The sequence below is a fragment of the Lontra canadensis genome, unplaced genomic scaffold, assembly GCF_010015895.1.
Source record: "Lontra canadensis isolate GAN:19392208 unplaced genomic scaffold, GSC_riverotter_1.0 scaffold43, whole genome shotgun sequence".
In the NCBI taxonomy this organism is placed as follows: domain Eukaryota; kingdom Metazoa; phylum Chordata; class Mammalia; order Carnivora; family Mustelidae; genus Lontra; species Lontra canadensis.
The window spans coordinates 15479121-15501368 of NW_022631037.1; the positions used below are offsets into that span (position 1 = coordinate 15479121).

The 22248-nt window shown below is 42.6% G+C and overlaps 1 protein-coding gene across 3 annotated transcripts in view; it reads right to left on the reverse strand.

Annotated features, from left to right (window-relative positions):
- DNAJC7 (DnaJ heat shock protein family (Hsp40) member C7) overlaps positions 1–22248 on the reverse strand; it is a 28577-nt gene that overhangs the window by 6036 nt on the left and 293 nt on the right. Inside the window, exons 2-10 of one of the 3 annotated variants that reach the window (XM_032871639.1) lie at positions 13653–13850; positions 10754–10842; positions 9904–10028; positions 9408–9521; positions 8693–8767; positions 3945–4063; positions 3100–3253; positions 2392–2556; positions 1244–1335 (exon numbers count right to left, since the gene is read on the reverse strand). In XM_032871639.1, coding sequence (XP_032727530.1) covers positions 1244–1335; positions 2392–2556; positions 3100–3253; positions 3945–4063; positions 8693–8767; positions 9408–9521; positions 9904–10028; positions 10754–10842; positions 13653–13850 — 1131 coding nt within the window. Of the gene's footprint in view, positions 1–1243; positions 1336–2391; positions 2557–3099; positions 3254–3944; positions 4064–8692; positions 8768–9407; positions 9522–9903; positions 10029–10753; positions 10843–13652; positions 13851–18325; positions 18483–22248 lie in introns of all 3 variants that reach the window. The other 2 variants (XM_032871641.1, XM_032871640.1) reach the window with 2 other exon arrangements.

A 22248-nucleotide genomic window follows, 5' to 3' on the forward strand; every position in this document is an offset into this window, starting at 1 on the left:
CTCGGGGGATTCTCTTTGCTAGCATTACAGCTAACACCGCAGTGAATGCCTACAGCATTTTCAATCTGTTAAATTGAGTCATTAGCTGGACGAGAAGGTATGTGCTATGTCTTTCAAAGCTTCCATGTTTGCCAACGGTTTGCAAAGAGATGACCGACAGCTGGTCACGGTCTGTAATACAATTCCATGGATGTTTCTGTTTGACAGACTTACTGGTCTACTTAGAAATCCACTTAAAAACAAACAAAAGGGCCACACACAGTAGCAATTTTCCTATTTTTAAAAAATGCGGATAGTTTTGGGAAAACGAAATGGGAGGCAGGCCATGTCCTGTACCACTGATGAGACCAAGGAGCTTGAAGAATGACAGGCTCCTCTGGCACCTGTCACAACACCAGTTCTTTGGTTCCAACATTTCATGACAAGAAATGGAATGAATGCTGGAGGATTAGTATACAACATATAGGTCTTCCTTTTGGAACTTTAAAGGTTGGAATGTTCTTTCCTGTCTGGCTTAGAATCTGAAATAAGAAGAGATGGATTTGGGGGAGGTCTCTCCTTGCCTTTGCTGAGGTTCCTGTCTGCAGAGAAGAGTCTGGATGGACAAGTAAGCTGGCAAGCACCCTGACTCTGAAGGCAAATCTGGGCACTAGATCTAGGTAGGCATATCCTGACTCATAAATCACCGAGTCCCACGGAGCTAATCCAAAAGGGGCTTCCTTCATACTGGGAGGCTGAGCCAGATTAAATCCCTTCAATCAAAAGACTGTCTTCCCTAACCCAGAACAAACGGGAGGACAACTGTGAACTGTCTCCAAGAGATAACTTTATTTCTTCCTCTTCCAAGCACCATACATTCATTCCACAAAACATTTACCGAGTGAGCACCGACTGTGTGCCAAGCACTGTGTCAAGTTAGAGCAAAAGTGTACAACACAAAATACAATCTCCAAAGGAAATGGATTTAAACTTAAAAAAAAAGGAATTTGGGTCAGGCATCAGAGGAAACTTACTGACCGTGAGGGGCGTAAGACACAGGCATGGGAGACTGAGGGAGCTTGTGCAATCTCCTCCGCTGGAGGTCTATAAAGATAGTCTAGAGCTGGAACAATCCCACCTAGAGGCAGGGGGAAGGACCAAATGACCTCACAACATCCCTGGGTCTGCTTCAGCATCCACAGTGCAATTCCCCTGGCAGGCCAGCAGCAACTCCCTCTTCCCCTCACCCGCCGGAGGCACTCACCACTGAGCTCTTCTCAAGTAGGCTTTTATATAAGTGGCATCGAGCTTCACTGCACTCGTGCAGTCTTCTATTGCATCATCTAGTTTCCTAAGCTTCAGGAGAGAGAGAGCAGTCATACTTCACATCTCTGCAGACCGAGGGAGCCCAGAGGCTGTGAGCACGGCTTCAAAATTCTAAGAGGATCAGTCATGCTGGCCCCCCAACTGTCACACTTACTCTCGGTCACTGAGAAAGCCAGTGTCTCAGAGGGCTAAGGACACCAGGTTCCAAACTGGTTTCTCTTCTACGGGATGGAAGCCAGGCACACTTACATGCAGGGATAAAGCACCTTTGCCATTCTGGGATAGTGCCCAGACGAGACACAGAAATAGGGTGGTTCCTGCCCTCCATTCTCCCAAAGGCCAATGAGAGGGGTAAAATTGCTCTGATTTCTTTTTTTTTTTTTAAGATTTTATTTATTTATTTGACAGACAGAGATTACAAGTAGGCAGAGAGGCAGGCAGAGAGAGAGGAGGAAGGAGGCTCCCTGCTGAGCAGAGAGCCCCATGTGGGGCTCGATCCCAGGACCCTGAGGATCATGACCTGAGCCGAAGGCAGAGGCTTTAACCCACTGAGCCACCCAGGCGCCCCAATTGCTCTGATTTCTAAACACTGGAACACTGTAAGAGCAAGGAGCCTGCTGTTGTTTCTTATGGTACAAAGGACTACAGTGGGCCCGCAGACTGTTTCCAGCCGAGTGCAGTGAATATTACTTAGGATGGACAAAAAATCTAAGCCTGTCTCATACTCTAATTTCCTCCAAATCACTCCTAAGAAAGAAATAACCACTTGCTTAGGCCAAAAGCAGCAATAACATTTGCATAAAAAATTATCCCAAAGCCTCTAGGCATTCTCTTAGTGGAGGAAAGGGATCTCGAGGAAGAACCGGTAGGAATAGCCTTTCAAACTGTCCCTCAAGTGCCCTTCAATTCCGCGGAAAAGGTAAAAGCTTGCCTTTCAGAAGGAAGTTCCTAACAAGCTGAGCCTTCCACCAAAACCACCTTTTCTTCTTTCACCTGGCCTCCCCTCATTAGGCAGAGTCCCCAAGCCCTCTTTGATGTCCCTTAAACATATCTCCACAGGCCCCAACACCCAGACCGAGTGCTTACCTTGGAATTAACCGTGCCCCGATTACAGTAGAGTTTTGCATTTGTTTTTATATTGTTAGGGTCTATCCCCAGGGCTTCTGTGTACAGTTCATAGGCTAGCTTGAAATTTCCTTCTTTAAATGCTTTATTCCCATCTTCTTTCTTTGCTTTAAGTGCTTTGGCATTCTACAGGAAAAGCAAGGGGAGATTAGTTCATAACCAGGAAACCTCAGGCCACTATAACAGAGAGGTCCAAGTCTATTTTCAATTTCACAGATCCCAGCTGTTTAGCATCACCCTGACCCTGACCCTGACCACCCCCCTCAACCCCCTGCCCGGCCCCCACCCCCTGGCCTATTTGTTGCTCACTGGTGCTTCCTACAGCGTGGACAGGTAAAACCAAGATTTACAAAAGAACAACAAGGAGACTCGTTTACCCAGGTTTTACCTCCACTCCCTAGGATAAACATTACTATTTCTTCTTCACTGAGGGAAGAAAAAAAACACACTTAGGTATTAGAAGGATCTGACCCTGTATGATCACATTTACCCTTGGATCAATAAAAGGTAGTTCTGAAATAATTTCTAATAAAAGGATGAAGCATCCTGGCAAGGTGGGCAAAGGAGCTATCATATTTCATATGGGCCTTGAACCTTCCACTCTTGACTCTCTTAAAGGCTCAAAAGGGAAGCTTTTTTTCCTACTCAGAAGTGGGGCCTAGAACTTACTCTGCAAGCAATGCAGGCCTTCTCATGGTCAGGAGCCATCCTGAGAGCCTGTACAAAAAACTGAACCGCCTTCTCAATACAATCTTCATAATAAAGGCAAAGACCTCGTACATACAGAGCATCCGCATTGGTAGAATCCATTCGTAAAATGTCACTGCAATAGCCGGAAAGGGGCACATTCAGCATGGTTTGGATCTCCCCACTATCATTTGTGATTACTCTTGCCAGCTTTTCTCTTGACCATGTGTCTAGTACAAAAGTATCCAAATGTAGACAGATCCCAATGAGCTCTTCCCATATCTTCGCCAAATAAACCACCTGCATTTACCCTTAATACACTTCCTGTGTCTCAGTCTTTGTTAGAGATTGGCAAACTACAGCCCACAGGGCCCGATCCTGCCTGCCACTGTTCATATAAATTAAACTGTACTGAAATCAGGCCACGTCATCCACTTATCTGTTATCAGCGGCTGCTTCTGCACTACAGTGGCAGAGGTGAATGGTTGCGACAGAGACTGTATGACCTACAAAGCCTAAAATATTTACTACCTGGCCCTTCACAGAGCTCGTAAACCTGTGGGGTAGGAAGAAAATGACATTAAAACAAATAAACAAAAAGCCACATCTCACACATGTGTTCTCCCACATGGAGCTGAAGTTCCTACTGTACTTCTACGTGTCTGGTAGGTTTTCAGATCTTGTCTAACTCTGGCTTTAAGTCCCAGGAAGGTCTGCTCAGCTCTACCTGGTCTATACCTACACGACATATGGTGGTACAGAGAGCTGCCAGACAGCACCTGTCCAGTGGCGGGACAGTTCAATACAGAACTGGCCTGACTTCATACCTGGCCACAGACTGTGCTTCCGGGTAACGACCTAGCATTGCTAAACATTCTGCTTTGAGGATTTTGAAGCGATGGCAGGCAGGGGCAAATTCTAGGGCACGATCCATGCAGAAAACCACCTATGGGGAGAAGAAAGAAAAGAAGGCTCTTCATTCTGGATTCCAGAAGTATCTTCATTTATTAAATATTTACTTATTCATTAAATATCTGGCCATGACCAACAGACAGATTAAAAAAAAAGCAATATCAGAGCCTAGGAACATACCTAATTCTTTTGATTAAACCACTGAAACAAGGGGAGAAACTGATCCAGATTCTAATGACACAAAAACAGCAAACATTGAAGTACTTTATATACTGACCGAGTTAATGCTCACAACAATTTTATAATGTAATTTTATGAAGTACCTTATTTTATCAATGAGAAACTAAACTAAAACACAGAGATAAAGGAAATGTGTTCAAGGTCACCAAAGCTAGTGACAGAAGCAGGATTTGGTCTCAGACACTCTAACTCCAGAGCCTGTTAATCACCATGAGAAGCTGCCTCCGTAGTGACTGGGACCAAAATTCACATTCTTCTTAGTGTAGAAATATGGTTATTTGCTACTCAGCATAACTTACCATGCTTAGCCTATTACATAAGACAAGCATACCTAAAATTACCTGATAAAGAATCATTGCTCCCTATATTACTATAAGTGCTTACTGTTCCCTCCTCCCTGTGCCACGAGCCTCATTAAGCACCCTGGTGGCCACCCTTCCACTTCTATTTTATTTTTATTTATTTTTTATTTTTCTAAAGATTTTATTTATTTATATGACAGACAGAGATCACAAGTAGGCAGAGAGGCAGGCAGAGAAAGAAGGGGAAGCAGGCTCCCTGCTGAGCAGAGAGCCCGATGTGGGGCTCGATCCCAGGACCCTGGGATCATGACCTGAGCTGAAGGCAGAGGCTCAACCCACTGAGCCATCCAGGCGCCCCTTTATTTATTTTTTAAAAAGTTTATTTGTGAGGGGTATAAGTGAAGGCGGAGGAGCAGAGGGAGAGAGAATCCTCAGACTCCCCACTGAGCATGGAGCCCAACACAGGGCTCAATCCCAGGACCGACTGAGCCACCCAGGCACCCCTCCACTTCTATTTTAGTAGAAATATACCAATAAAATGGTTGGTTTTAAATGCTCCTAAAGAGACTGTATAAGACTACTATACTCCACATGCTAAGATATAAACCAAAAGGGGTTTCTCTCACACACATGCGCACGCTGGGATTACTTATCTTTCAGCTTGATAAAGCCTCTCCACATCTTCCTTTTTTCTCTTTTCATAAGTTTGTTCTCTGAGCCTTCACTTTTTTTTTTTTTTAAGATTTTTTATTTTATTTATTTGACAGAGAGAGATACAGCAAGAGAGGGAACACAGTAGGGGGAGTGGAAGAGGGAGAAGCAGGCTTCCCGCTGAGCAGGGAACCCAATTCCGGGCTTGATCCCAGGACCCTGGGATCATGACCTGAACCAAACACAGATGCTTAATGACGTCTGAGCCACCGAGGCGCCCAAAGTCTTCGCTTTTGATTTAGCTGCTATTTCTGGGAGGTCCTTGCTGAATCATATTCTCGTCAAGGATAAATGACCCGAAGGAGGAATGTGGAATTAAGAGACACCATTTTGTCTAAGAATCTGGCCATGGGGATCAGAAAGAAATGAAGTTTGAAAGCTCAGAAGTAATAATGGGCCAAATTCCAGCAACAGGCAACTGGTTAGACATTCATATAATGGAATACCGATTGGCTCTAAAACAGAATGAAGCAACTTTCCATGTATTACTACAGAAAGACTTCCAAGATCTACTAAATGGAAAAAAAGTAAGGTCCACAACAGTGAAAAGCATATAACCTTTCATATAAAAAAGGGAAAATCAGGACTCTGTATTTCTATTTGCTTACATATGTACAACCAAACTGTATGGGAACAGAAGAAATAAGACCAGAGATTACTTGAGGGGGTGAGAACTAGGCCCATAGAAGTGTGAGGGAATACCTATCACTGAGTATTATTTATACTTCTACCTCCCCCACTCCACCAATACTTCTCTAATTTTTAAACGATGAATAGCACCTACTCAAAAATCTGAATTTGAAAATATGCAGAAGAAAGAAAACACCAAGAGCTGCTCCACTGGGAAGACTGCAGTGTTCACAGAGCAATGTGGGGGGAGAACTCTCTCTCGGGGCATAGGTCACTATCCTAGAAGTTCTAAGGATACTATGAAAATTCAGATATCATGTAGGGTGGAGTCATGGTGCTAATTTTTTCTCCCTTAAATAAAAAAAGAACTGGGGAGGGAGGGGAAGCAATCAGATGTAAGCAGCCACACCCCGTTGCATTCGCAAGGTTCTGTGTGGAGATGGTTCTACCCGTCGTCGGGTCAGTGGCGTGTCAGCTGAAGGCTCAGTGCTTCACTTCCCACCCCCCAACCCCCATGACTACGGACAGCTGCAGGCAAAGAAGATCTTTGTTTCTTCCGAGTTCATCTGTTTCCCTGCCAGGATCATAATTCTTCATTTGTGACATCACCATGAGCTACAGTGGGGGGGGCTGGGATGTCACAAACAGAGGATTCTGTCACAAACTGGGGATTCTGGCTCCAGAGTGGGCAAGAGAGAAAAGAAACTCTAAAAACTGCCTTTTGAGACAAAGCTTTTGCCTATGTAAACCTCTGAAAACGTGACAGAAGGCAGAATCGCTTTCTAAACACACACACACCCCTCAAAAAACTTATGAATCACAGTACAAAGACACTGTGGTTATTAAAACCAATGGACAGAAGAGGGATGCTAATGAGTTAATGCTGGGACTCTGCATAAGCTAATCACAAATATTTATTACCAAATACCTACACATTTTGTTACTTAAGAAGAGGGGCACCTGGGTGGCTCAGTGGGTTAAAGCCTCTACCTTCGGCTCAGATCATGATCTCAGGGTCCTGGGATCGAGCCCCCGCACTGGGCTCTCTGCTCAGCAGGGAGCCTGCTTCCCTTCCTCTCTCTCTGCCTGCCTCTCTGCCTACTTGTGATATCTGTCAAATAAATAAATAAAATCTTTTAAAAAAATAATTAAGAATAATTCTAAAAAACAATAGTAATTCTTAACTGTACCCTTTTATCAAACGTTTATTGAGTACATTCTACAGAAAGCACTGAGCAAATTCCCACATATGAAGTAACAATCTGTTCCTTGGATGATACAAACCTCTTGTAAGTGATCCTGAAAACTGATCCTAATCAGTGGTTTTTACCTTCTTAGGGGACTATTCACCTTCCCTTTTGAAACTCTAATGAAAGTTATCACCTAAGCAGGGAATTGAGAATTTTTTTTTAAATTTTATTTATTTATTTGACAGACAGAAATCACAAGTAGGCAGAGAGGCAGGCAGAGAGAAAGGGGGAAGCTGGCTCCCTGCTGAGCAGAGAGCCTGACTCAGGGCTCCATCCCAGGACCCTGGAATCACAACCTGAGCGGAAGGCAGAGGCTTTAAGCCACTCAAGCCACCCAGGTGCCCCAGGAATTGAGAATTATACAGATGAGGCATAACCACTATTAACAAGAGCTACAAAGATATCTAGAACTTTTATACCTTTCCCATGCTTTCAGACAGGTGAACCCTTTTGGCATGTAAATTTTCATGGACTATCACACAGCTCCATAAAGGAGAGTAGTGTGCTTTCACAGAAAGGCCTAACATCAAAACAGTAGTGATGACAGGTTACATACATTGGTCAAAAATCTGTAAGGAGCCTCTATTTTTTATTTAGACCTGTATCTAATTCACACAAAGCAGGAGTTAAAACTAGCTCTCATTCAAATTAAAATGGATTACCCAAACCTAATATTTAATTCTAGCTAGTATTCCCTCTATTAGCCAGCACACTCTTAGGCTACTATCTTATATCAAAAGCAGGAACAAACTCGAGTAAACTCACACTGCTTTTTATCATAAAGCCAAATATAATTAGAAAATAAATACCTTTGCAAAAAAATTTTTAGATGCCATTTTGGTAGTTTCTTATAAAACTTAACATGCTTTTACCACATGATCCAGCAATTGCCCTTCTTGGTATTTACCCAAAATGGGTGAAAACTTTTATCGACACAAAAACCTGCACGCAGATGTTTAGAGCAGCTCTATTCAAAACTGTCAAAACCATGATTGTAACACATGTGCCCCTCAGCGCCTGGGTGGCTAGTTAAGCATCTGCCTTCAGCTCAGGTCATGATCCCAGGGTCCTAGCTTCCTGCTCAGTGGGGAGTCTGCTTCTCCCTCTCCCTCTGCCTTTCCCTCATGCTCCTGCTCTCTCTGGTGCACTCTCTCTCTCAAATAAATCTTAAAAAAAAAAAAAAAAAAAAAAGTGCCTTTGGTGGGGAATGTTGATAATGGGGGAGGCTATGCATGTGTGGGGGCAGAGGGATACGCAAACTCTCTGTACCTTCCTCTCAATTCTGCTGTGAACCTGTTCTTAAAAAAAAAATACTCTAAAAAAAAAAAAAAGAAAAAGAAAAAGTCAAACTGAAGTGGTAATTTATTATTCTGGATCTTCTGTACCATACTACCTACACCCACACCCACCCACCAACACACACACACACCCCTTCTGTACCATACTACATACATCCACGCACACATGCACGCGCACATGGGGAGCCTTGTAATAAAGGGTAGATAAGATTTCCCCATAGTTGTACTTTACCTTCCGAAAATCCCGCTTCTCAAAATCTGTTTCTGCTATTTTCTCATATTCTATGACTGCATTAGCATTCTTGAACTATATGAGAAAATCAGATAAGGGAAAGTTTTAATGATGTTGTAAATTCAACAACCACAAAAAAATCAAGGTTTTGATGAAATATGAGTTCAAGAAAATCAGAACCACAGACTTTTCACAAATCAAGTTGGTGAAGATGCAGCTGTGACCTCAGTTTGAACTTCAAGTCAGGAAAACCAGAGTCATGCCCTGACAGACATAAATTAAAGGAACGGCATCATCAGAGGTTGAGCAGAAGTTTCCAGATTCTCACTAAAACGCATCCAGGAGTAAACTGGGAATAAATGGAAATGGAACTAAAACACATTTTAGCTGCTACTGATTTAATCAGGATTTGAATTAACTCAAATACTTTAACCTCACTCAAATCCGTTCCTTGCAGCATCTCTCTGCTCCACAGCCATCTCAGAAACCCTCCATTTTACAGATTTCTAAATTATAAATAATATTTAAAACTTTGTCTACATATAAGAAACTGAGGCTCAGACTACAAGACTTGCCTATAGTGACCCAGGTGTGGCAATGCCAGAAGTGAAACTAGCTCTCCGTTCTTTTTTTTTTTTTTTTGAGCTCTCAGTTCTGACTTTCAGGTCACTATACCCCAGTGTCTCTTTCCATATGGACAAGACCAGAACCATACCTCCTGTTGTGCCTGAGCGTTTTTGTGATCCAGTTCTAGGGCTCTCTGGAAACTACGACATGCCGCCATGGCATTCCCTAGAGATAGGTGGCACTTGCCCTCTCGTAGATGTCCCTAGAAGAAATGCAAAGAGCAAAGAAAAGGAGCATGATTGGCCAAGCAGAGAGCAACCAACAGCAGCAACAAACACCCACACAAAACCAGCATGGGATGAAAGTGCCAGAGCAGCGGTTCTCACCCAGGGGAGATTCCGCCCTCCATGGGACGGTTAGCAACGTTGGAGACATGTTTGGTTGTCACAGCCGGGGAGAAGGGGTGCTACTTAGACCTAGTGGTTAAAGAGATGCTGCTAAACGTCACACAACACACGGGATAGCCCCCCACAACAAAGAATTATCTGGTCCCAAGTGTCTACGGTGTCAAGACGGAGAAGACCTGGGCTAGAGGAACGCAACTGCAGCAACCAGTCCTCCCCACGGATGGTCACATTACGTACCCGGACGAAACTGTCATCCAACCTCACTGACTGCTGTGCATCCCCAAGAGCTTCCCGGAACTTTCCAAGCATCATCAAAGTGGCAGCTCGATTCCCATAATAGCTAGCATTTTTAGGACACATATCTACAGGAAAGGCAGAAGATAATAAAATAAAGCTTAGCATGGGTCACTGCTTCAAAAACGCAGGGGCCATCTCCCCTCAGAACTACATCAAGGCAATCAAACTATAATAGGAATGCTGACATACTCTAAAAGGCCACGGCCGAAATTCTGACTACCTGTGCAAACAGCAGCAACAGTACGACCAATTAAAAAAATAGTTACTTAAAAATAATTTGATAGCTTTAAAATGCACTGATTATCCTTTAAAGGGGAGGGGCCAGCACATTTATCTTCTTAATGAATTGTATTACAGATAATGAGAGATAAAAATGAATTTGCATTTGTTGAATTAGGGTTGGAGAGCCTGTAAGCAAGTTAGGTGAGAAACACGCTGACATGGGATTAAAATATGCTGGCAGATGAGGCACGAAAGTTGTTAAGATCTGATAATTAATATCCATAAGGGCCATTTTCTAACATGGTTAAATGAGCCGGAAATGGCTGAGATGCATGTAGGCGGATTATCTTTTTGCCATATCTAGAATTTCTGGACTTGCCTTTAATTTGTCAAATGAAGAACTACCCATTTATTGGTCATCCCTCATAAGCCAATTAAGTTTGAAAGATTTCACAGAGTAAGTTATGAACCCACTAAGCCAAAGGCTACTTTTTCACGAGGCGCTATTTATAATAGAATTTATATTTAGCAAATTTATCTTCCAACATAAGCAGCAGGTCCTTCTCACCTATGGCTTTTGTATAATAGTTATAAGCTTCATTGTAATCTTTCTTGGCATAGTATGCATTTCCTTGTTCCTTGAAAGACTCTGCTTCCCTGAAAAGGAAAGAGAAAGAGGAGCATGTTACACACAAGGACTCACCTCTGTAATCTCATGGGAGCAATCTTTGGTCTAGAGCCCCAAGCATACTGAGCTGAAAGTTAGTGTGATACTTGAAGGAATTTATAGATTTGTTTGATGCTATTTTTTTGGTCACTTAGATACATTCAAACTAAACAAAGAAAACTTCTCTCATGTTACCTGCCTTTCCTCGCTATTCCTGCCTATAGTCATATCCCCTACAACAAGTAAATTTAGACATCCTCTCACAGAGACTAAAATTTTTAAAGTTTATTTATTTATTAAATAATCTCTACACCCAACATGGGGCTCAAACGCATTATCCCGAGATCAAGAGTTGCATGTTCCCCTGAGCCAGCCAGGTGCCCCTGAATTTTTACATTTGTTTCCTTTTCACTGTGTCACTACTGCTGCCTCTTTAGCAAACATAAAAATTCAGTTACAGATCACTCCATTCAGGGGCAATGATTTCTGAATGTGAAATGGGTCACATCCTTAGAGTTCTATTGATTTACTTTCTTGAAAACTGGCTCATCCATTTGTCACTGAAAGGACAAGCAGAGCAAAAGCAGGTGCCAAAGGAGTTAAAAGCACAGCATATTGGTGTTTAAGATGGAGGACGGAGCTGAGTGACAGCAGAGACCAAGAACTTGGATAACAGGGACATATGAGGTATAGCCTGCAAGTGCCATGCTCTCATTTGTACCCATCTACTGATGTTCTCTCTGCCTATCAAATCTATGTGGGTACTTATGCCCCCCTACCGTTCCTATAGTACCTGTATAACCACCAAGTGGATAATACTAGAATTTCTGCCCTATTCCAAGATCCATTTTTGAAGCTGTGCCATTAGACAAACTGTACTTTCTGAAAGGAATAATGTTATGTAAGGAGAATTATATTCCAGATCAAGGAACGAGAATTGGGTAAGACATGAATAACAATGTTTTAAAAGAACTAGTAACCTCTACCAAAGATAACACCAAATCATTTTAATGACCAAACTGAGTGACAAAGATTAATTCTTTACCCAAGTGATTCCTGCAACATAACTAAATATCTGAGCATTTTTGTAATAAGGAAGAATCTGTTTCTTTTTCTGTCCTCTACACACCCAAAAAAGAATCCAGTGCAAGGGATGTAGGGACAGAAGTACCTAATTCTTAACATAGTGATGGTATGGGAGTTTACAGCTTGAGTCTATGGACATCAGCACTGGGAAGATTTGATTTATTTACTTACATATTTTAAACTATAAAGTGGCAAAGCCGCCCTCCTTTTATTGAGGTGATCTCCCTTTGCATTCTTCTCCAGTACTGTCCTGGCAAGCTCTACTAACATAAAAAGGCTGCTAGAAGAAAGGAGAAGGAAAATGGGAATGATCTATAAATGTTGACAGATTTGAACTGTGATGGACATAAATCTGTTTGAATAATTTACACCAACTGGTACAATGCTATAAAGCGGCCATTTGCTTTTAAAAGTCCTCAAGAAGGATCTCCCCAACTGCAAGATTTACAGGACCAACTGCAACCTTTCTACATGGTGTACACCATCCTGCAGCTCTAAATTAAGCAAGGCACTATAAAACTATGAGGAGCCTATCCTTTAAGAGGAGACATGTCAAGAGATCTGAAGAAAGGGCTTCCCCAACACTGGATGTCAGAAGCTGAGTCAGACGACTGTGAAGAAATGGAGTGGTAATTCAAAGGAAACATTGGGCATACAGTGCACCTAAGAAGACCTACTCTTCTCTTTAGCTGGCTGGTGGCTAAGAATACACAAATCCTTGAGGAAAACCAAGGGTATCTAGGCCCTTGAAAAGACACCGTAATAGCAGTAGAAAGCTTGTTAGTCAAAGCGGAAGCAATCTGCAGAGCTACAGAAAGGTGCCCTTTCTTTCCTAAAACACCAACTTTCGTGGAGGCGAGGGACTTCAGCACCAGCTTCTATAAAAACACAAAAAATGATTTCTGTGGAAAGCCAAAAATAATTTCTGAAGCCTGGCACTTTCCATGCGTTATCTTCCTACCAGGTGTTACATTATTCCCATTTCTCAGAGAAGTTAAATAAGGGCCAGAGATTAAAAACTGGCCCAGGGTCAGGATGTCAAGCCACATGTGACAGATTCCAAAGCTTTTGCACTGTCTACCATGCTAAGTTTCTCTCCAATGCTCATCTCTAGCTATTGCTTAAGACTTTAAAAATTAATCTGTCCTGCTAGAAACAAGACATGGGCAATGAATGTGAATTTGTTCACACTAAGACATAAAATAGCTCCAGCATATAAAATCCAACTCCAGAACTACAATCTGGATTTAAACAAGCTAAATGACATTCCTAACAATTAGTCACAGAGAGAGCAGGGCTCCTTTCTCTTTAAGATATAAGACCTAGTGAACTGGACTTTGCCTCCCCCAAGAAATGCATTTCATTTTAGTAAATGGTGAGTAGATTCCATTCTAGAGCAAACAAAGCGAGTAATGTAGAGTCAGCCCACAGCAGAAAGAACAAGAAGAATTGTGTTGTGACAAGTTACCATGTTTTTAATCTCACACTGCACAGCATCAGGCCAGAATTAGCTATTCCCACACAACTGCCTCATGAAAAGGACTTATTTTCATAGAAACATGGTTGATTTACAGCTGCCTGAACAATGGGCACTTAGTGCTTTTAGGCTGAATGCTTATTTTTTGCCTCCAGGTCTAACTCCCAAAGTGGAGTCCCTCCATCATTTTGAACCTCCCCACCAAATACACGACATGCTTTAACCAATGGGCCTGACCCTGTGAGACCAGCCGAGGAAAAAGTGGATCTTTGGAATCCAGCATGGCAGCAGCAAGAACTGAACAAGGCTGCATCAGGAACAATTCCAGGGTCAAATCCATTCAAGTCCTGCCCTGGGAGTCTGAGAAAGGGCTGAGGCTTGTTCAAGTTGCCCTTCAGCAAAGGGACTGAAGGATGAGATGTCAAAGGCGTGGGACTGGAAAAGAAGGAGAAGAGCTGGTTAACGAGGGAATTGAGGGCAGTCTGGTGCTGGTATCTGTCACTCCACTCACCGCCAGCATCAGTGGATTGGAAACCAAGTGAAGTTACAACATGTAGCTACCAAAACATATCAGCACTGAGAAAGGAAGGACTGGAATTAATTAGGTCCGCCTGGACCAACCAAAAAGAAGAAAGAGGTGCACAATGGACTAAATGACACTACAGGTTATTTTCTATGGCCACAAAATAAAATTCAGACTAAACCCTGAAATATAATACCACATCAAGATAGAGACTTGGCCATAACTGACCTATTAATAGCTACACTACATCTCTAGAACTTTTTCAGATTTCGAAGGCATTCCATGGGCCTCCTGAAGTGGTTAAGGCAATATTCTCTCAGGTCCTTCAACAGAGGAAGAGCCAGTGAAGTATCCAAGGCAGCTGCACAGGCGGCCTAACTCTGACAGTCCCAGATTTTTTTCCCACTAGATCCTGTTAGCCAATGTCAAGGTTTTTGGATTAAAACTAATTTATCTAGTTTCCCACCAAATCTCTAAGCAGAATAAGCTTCATCTCTGACTTGCCAGGAGATGCTGGGAAAGACTCTACCCTCCACCAAACCAGTCCTTTCACTTTAACAGCCAGCAACAAATTCCTATGAAAAGAGATACTGAAAGATTTTTAAAAACTTCTATCCTCTTTGGAAGTACCAGGGGGCGGGGGGGTGGGGGGTGTTCCACCACAACAGAGACAGTGCTGGAGGACCTGGGCAGCCTTCTCTCTGACAGAAACAGGTAAGGAGACTACATTCCACTCTTGGTCTGCTTTGCTGTTTTAAGATGTATTTCTTTATTTTTTGGAAATAACTTCGTCAATCAGAAAACTGCAGCCTGACACCTGCTCTTCTACACTACACGTGTTAAAAATCTGTATATCCTCTGATCATGCAATTATATTCTCTCTCCCCCAATGCAGCACTCATTCATCACTGACACTAATTACTCCAACGAACAGTGCCAAGGGAACCATTTGGTATCACACAGGTCTTAGCAAGGCTCAGCATCATGAGACCAATTCAGACGACTTGGGCTTATGATGACCAGTCAACTCTGCACGTTTATAGCTCAGCTAAATTAAACATACATTCAAACACCACACTTCACATTGCAATGGGACCCAAATTAGATGCCCTGTAAAAATCTCCATTGTCTTTCTCAATACTTCCAAGTTGAATGGTAAAGCAAGATCTTCACCTTCGACCAAGTGGTCTATCTTTTAGCAATGAGAGAGTTAGAGAATTTTACTCATCAGCTTTCATGAATGCAGAGTACACTGGGTGGCAGTTTTGGAAAACGCCCTCAATATGACTGAGTTCTCTTTGGAAATGCTTCACATTTCATGTATTTGTGTATTATTAAAATGGGGATGAGATGCTTCAGTATCTGTACAATGTCACTTTAAGGTTTATTACCTCTGTGCATTAAAAAAAAAAAAAAAGTGCGGTGCCTAGGTGGTTCAGTCTATTAACCGTCTGCCTTTGACTGAGGTGTGATCCCAGGGTCCTGGGATGGAGCTCTGGCCCTGGGTTCCCTGCTCAGCGGGAAGCCTGCTTCTCCTTGCTGCTTCTGCTATCAAATAAATAAATAAAATCTTTAAAAAAAAAGGACTATAACATCTGCAGCTTAGGAAATGTGAATTAGATTTTTTTATGAGAAAAACACACCTGTTTTTACTTATTTCAAGTATTTGGCTAGAATAATATATTTTTGATAAAGTCCAGGTCTTCTTCTTCTTCTTCTGTTTTTTTTTTTTTAAGATTTTATTTATTTGACAGACAGATCACAAGTAGGCACAGAGGCGGGCAGAGAGGGGAGGGGGGAGAAGCAGGCTCCCTGCTGAGCAGAGAGCCCAATGCTGCGGGGCTTGATCCCAAGACCCTGAGATCAGGACCTGAGCTGAAGGCAGAGGCTTAACCTACTGAGACACCCAGGCGCCCCAAGTTCAGCTCTTCTAATAGCCATTAATAATACTTTAAATCAAGGTGCACCTGGGTGGCTCAGTGGTTAAGTGTCTGCCTTCAGCTCAGGTCAAAATCCCAGGGTCCTGGGATCGAGCCCCACCATCAGGCAGGAACCCTGCTTCTCCCTCTCCCACTCCCCTTGCTTGTATTGTCTCTCTCTGTCAAATAAATATATAAAATCTTAAAAAAAAAAAAAATTTAAATCAAAAGAGATACAGAAGCTTGAATGAGATTTTTTTTCTTTTTTTTTTGCATTTTCTTGATGTATTCGGCTACTTTTGATGTGGAAGAAAAATCTAACTGCTAAAAATACAACTCAGGACAAGATGATTTCTTTTGTTAGAGCACAGAGGAGTGTTTCAGGGCCTTGGCTTCTGGAGACCATTCTACTGACAGGAAGAATCTCAGAAAAAGCTACCTATTAACAATAACACTTTATACTGTCCCTAAGTCAAATATCCTTTAGGCATTCTTACCATATTTACTACTTCCAAAATGTTACCTTCACTCTGTGACTGTTGCACCCATTTCTCTTATTCAGTCAAGTATACTAGTTGTTCTTTGATCTAGAAACATCCTCCACCCTTTAGAATTTACGGGATCTTGGCCAGTCTCAGAGTAGAAATTCCTTCCTCCTTCCCACAGCCCAAGACCTCTTGTCCCCAAAGGCATGTCAGAGGGCTTGTTTCATGTTGTACTCTCTCTGACCTCCATGAGAGAGTAAGTAAAAGAAGCCCGGGCGCCTTTTATTCCATCTTACCAAACACATACTATTCTTTCTTCGTTTTCTAACTAGTCTACGGATGAAATGACAAGTTTTATCTATACAGGTAGGTGGAGCAATTCCACGGACTCAGCGATTGCTGAATGCAAGGTGCTATATACTGGGTATGAATGAAGGCTTCAAAATGGTCCAGAGAAAACAGAGGGTGGGTTCTCCACCAGGTGGTAAAAGTAAGCTACCCACCTTCCTTTACCCACCTTCCTTTACCTTTGCTTTAGAATAAACAGCTTCTATTTTCACTTTAAAACATAATTAAAATACCAATCCTTCTCCCAAAAAGAGGGGAGGAGACAAAGATGAAGAAAACTCATTAACATACCAGTTCAAGTTGTTCTCTTTCTGAACATTGGGCGGGGAGGGAGGTATGCCTCAACAGGGGCAGAGCCAGGAAAGGACCAAGGGGAGTCACAGATAAAGTCTACACAAGGCAGTAGCACTCTCTACTGCTCAAGTAGGGAAGGACACCAGGCAACACACTGGAGTTGGCAATGTCTTATTCAGTGTGGGGGGGAAAAAGCAATCAACTAATCAATTGACTCAGACAGAAATCCTATTGTTGCCCACAGAAAGATATTCCCATGAAACAGTTGACTCAACCACAATATATTTATGCTAGTTCCTTAAATGGGAGGTGTCACAAGCTGGCATCTACCTAACCTTTACTCCAGGGGAGAGGAGACCCAACCATAATGCTGCCTCTGAGAAACTTCTCAGAAGCCAATCTGAGGACATTAAGTCCTGGCCTCTCAGCAACAGTCAGTCTTGTTTTCATAACATACCCCCAAATCCACCATTTTCTATCCCTTGGTTCCCTACTCTGTGAGATCTCCTACTACCCTCATTGGGACATTAGCACCCAACAAAAATCTAGAACTAAGGAACTATAATTAAGAAAAAGGCTGCTTTCTGAGTTTTGGGGGGAGGGAGGGGTGGAAGTGGGAACCAGAGTGGGGAGTCTAGATTGTCAACTGGTATGTGGCTTCTAAAGTTCTCACAAAAAATACTAAAATAAAGTTATCTTGGTTCCTTACTTTAACAGGTGATTGACTATCTTGGAGCAAACTGTCGGAGGAAGAACTTGCAGGACAGAAACTCCCAAGAATAAGAGAAAAATGTTGCTTGCCTGATATACCCTCCCCAAAAGCCTAATAATAGAATCAAAAGAGATGGTTAACACTTTGCTTATCTGACAATCTGGTCTCCCCACAAAAATGAGACACAGAATATTAGGGGTCAGAATTAGACTCTGAAAGTCAAATATTCCTCTTCATATTTTCTTTTTTTTTTTTTTTAAGATTTTATTTATTTGACAGAGATCACAAGGAGGCAGAGAGGCAGGCATAGAGAGAGGGGGAAGCAGGCTCCCTGCTGAGCAGTGAGCCATGTGGGGCTCGATCCCAGTACCCTGGGATCATGACCCGAGCCGAAGGCAGAGGCTTTAACCCACTGAGCCACCCAGGCATCCCTCCTCTTCATATTTTCATTCTCAAAAGTCTCAAACACTCACACCTCTGCCAATGGTGGGATAAAACACAGGAACTGCTATTTTGATTTAGATGGGGAAGGGAAAAAATTTTCAGTCCAATAAAATGAATAGCATTGAGATAACTTGTGCAATAAATCCTGTTCTTACTGCTGAAATTCAGAGAGTTTAAAAGAATACCTGGAACGACCTCTAAGTAACTTCCACATCACTCAGCACTGAAGAAAAGGGACCAAACATTAGTGGAGTAAGGGAGAAATGGGCTCTCAGAGGGACTGTGCATCAGACCAAGGCACCTAGGTAGCCGCTGACCATTGTTCTCCAATCTTCTAAAGTCCTAGAGAAAAAAAACCAAAGGCAAGTGCCCAGTACTCAGCTTTTAAAAACTTTTAAAATACTAGCTTCAATGACTACACTCATCCCTGATTGGCTAGAATGTTCAATAAGCCTGGGTTTTAAGCCAATCAGATTTCTGGTCGTTGGGAATGGACTAGACACTAGAGCAACTGCCATTCGACTTGGCTCAATTTGGTTTCTGGTTCTGGTCAGTATGTAGACCTGAATTAAAGCAGCAAGGACAGAGAGACTCTTCCTCTGCACTCTACCTTAACTCCAGTTATGATTTAACAACTTTCTAAAAGATGTTTAAGTAATCTCTACACCCAACATGGGGATGGAACTCACAACCACAAGAACAAGAGTCGTATGCTCTATCAACTGAGCCAGCTAGGCTCCCCTGATTTAACAATTTCACCACTTTTAACATCAGGTTCAATTAATCAATTAATCAATCAAGTTCAATCCTGGTATTCGGGATTCTGTATTCCTAACTTTATCCTTTCCTTAATCATGACTTATTTGTCCCGCCTCCCATTTCTCCACCTCTGACCCCACATTTAAAGTATACCAACATGAAAATGAAGGGTGAAAGCAGTGTTTTCACTGACTTGAATTTAAGGTCAAAGATAATATCCCCTTCAGCCTGTGGGCTTACTGAAATGTTTAGCTGCCTACCCTGGTACTTCAAGAGAAAATTTAGAGAGACAAATCCCTAAGAATTTAAAACAGAGGAAGAAGAGCTGGGGAGGGCATCCCCACAAGCTCTTCAGTTATGGCCATGAACTCCAAAATGTCCCAGGAAGCTGTAGTAAATAAACAGCAACTGCAGAAGACCCGGAGATATGGATTCAGGGTTCAGTGCTTCCCACCACCAACATGAATAGAGAAATAAAAGACAAACTCTACAGAGTTTAGATACCTGGATACCAAGAAAGGACCTAATGTTCTTGCTTGAGTCCACCATGAAAACAGACACAGAGATAATCAGATCAAGGAATCTGATAAGTATGTTCTATTTCCTAAATCTACAGCTTCCACTGGTTCCTTTAGACCCTATTATCCAGTCACGCTGGATACATGCTGAGACACAGAAGTGTTTCCTCTATTGATGAGCAACTTAAAATCCTTCGATTTTACCATAATAAAGACTACCTACAGATACCTCCCTAGCCCAGGAAATGTGACCAGAGAGCCTTCACTGGAAACAGGGATTCATATATCACATAAAGCAGTCAACAACTTCCCAGGAAAGTGTAACGCTTGAAATTAAATTAAATTAGCTGAATTGTAAAACCTCTGAAATTTAGCTCTCTGGCTCCCCAAGTAGCTTTCTCTATTCTGGTGGGCAAAGAGAAATAAATCAACTTCATGTTCAGAACCCTGATCTATTTTGGAGTGCCAACTAATACATCTTTTATTTTAGCCTCTCAGCTGCTATGGGGGGAAAGAACTTTGTCAGAGTGACAGCCAAAAAAAAAAGTAAATTTCTTTTCTCTCTAGAGACACTAAAGCTAATGAAATAAAACATTTAGCCATTTAAAATGCTGCAACCGTGAGTCCCCACGTCTTGAAAGCTCTTCTCACTTTGCCCCTGTGGGACTGTAACAATTTAGCAGCGGCAGCATGCCCTTGAGCCAAGATGCAAGGAAGGAAGGACTCCTTGTTGGACTGCACAAAAACAACCCAAGAGACCCATCAACTCCTGTGTCCCCAAGTGAACTAGTAGCAGGACTGTAACAAGAGACACAAACTTGGCCAAATGACTAAAGGGCATCTGTAAGGGATGTCCCTATCCCATGCCCTGCTATGGCTACACAGGATTACAGGATACATGAAAAATGTAAAACCACTTTCCTCCCGAACTTCTACATCATCACACAATTTTCAGCACTGGAAAAACATACATAAACAAGGCTTTTTCTTAACAAGAGCATAGTGTTTACTCTCCTAAGGATGCCTTATATGGCAGGAAGTAAAAATGTGATTTTTATTTCACTATATTTTCCTTTCGATTTGCTCACCTAAGTTGTATATAACAAATATCCATGTCTTATTATAACTAAAAGAGATCTATATAAATATGTATTACGTATAAGTCTATTTAACAGAGATATATTTTTTTTCATATTTAAATTTACAGTACTTTTCCTCAGTGGTAGATAAAACAACTATGCATTTTACACTGAAGGACATCTTAAATTCTACGAAATAAGGCAGTTAACCTAAGTCAACACCCCTCCTTATTCTGCTGTACTGCTACCAATTACTGTATTATTGTGTGATGTGGTCATGTTACAGCATCACCTATTTTCCATTTCTTAATACAACTTCAGGTTCATTTACTGTAACTTCTGTTGTTTGTTTGTTTAAAAAAGGACCTGCTTTAGATAGAGGGCTTTGAAGTAAAACTCCAATTAGGCACAAAGATCTATACTAAGTAGGAGAAGGTTTTTTTTCAAATTACTACATATAGCCCAGGTCCCTATTTATAGCACACAAAACACCCCCACTGAACTCTTTATAATACCAAGTAAATTCCTGCAATTAATGTAAGCTCTGTCTGTGGGGGGGGGTTGAGATGGGTGGGGGTTGTTTCTCATTTGGTAGTTCCTCACTGATGCTTAATTCTAAACACCTGAGAAGAACTAGGTATGATGTGAAAACTCAAAACTAAGAACAGACTAGACTCTGGTATCCTGCCTTCTCTGATTATCCCTGGGGCTTACTACACACTTTATCAAGCCTCTCAGTTCTCAAGAGATCTCGGGACACAGGGTGCAGTAAACTGCCCTGAAGCTTGGTTACTATTCATTCCGCCATAGTGAGTACCTCCTGTATTTCTAACTTGGATAGTAAAAAATTCTCAAGAATCCTGGTTTCCAATCTCATGAAGCCAGACTGAAGCCATACAGGGTTTAGTACAAAGACAGGAAAGATGAGGGAAAGAGACCGAGGGACTTGTAGTCAATTAATCTGCAGTTGATAGGAAAGGGCTCCGGGCTTTCCCAACCTTTTCCTTAATTCTCCTTCAGCATTAGGACAAGTATAACTACCCACAATCGTGTTCCAACCCACTTCCAACAGCCTGCCTTAGCTGTAGCCAGAATCCAGAGTGTTCTCGAAAACCACTCACTCAGCAGCTCCCTTGGCTAGTCCAGACTGGCAATCTCGAGCCACTGCGGCTGCCCAGCAGTGCCAACAGCGCCCAAACAGTTGCCTTCCTCTCTGCTGTTTAACTTAAGAAAGCACAGCCCTGGGAAGAATGAGGATCTTCCTTCGGAAGGACGGAGGGGCAGGAGTTTGACGTGCAGAGCACGAGAGAAGGCCCTCACTCTTCCTTCTTTCTCTTTCATCTCCGACTTCTGGGGTACGGGGAAGGGACACCAGGTCAATAATGCAGACACACTCGGACCCAGCCTAGTGGTCGCTGGGGTACATTACTGAGCAGTGGGGGTGAGAACAGGGGGTGAAGAGAACAAGGGCTTTGGAGATGCAAAGTGCTGGCAGACAACAATGCACAGAAGTTAACAAGAGAAGAGGGGCCGGGGGGGGCGATGTAAGGAAGTCGTCATCGTCGCCGCGCAGCCTCCCCCACCCCACAACAGATCTCTGAGATTCCCCTAAAAGACCCGGCCTCTACAATAAGGACGACGTTCCTCCTGGCTGGAGAACAAGGCTGTGCCTCCGCTCCCCAACCAGGCGGAAGCAGGAGGGGAGGGCCGACCTCCGGGAGCGCCCCTTCAGAGGGTCTATCCGGACTTCTC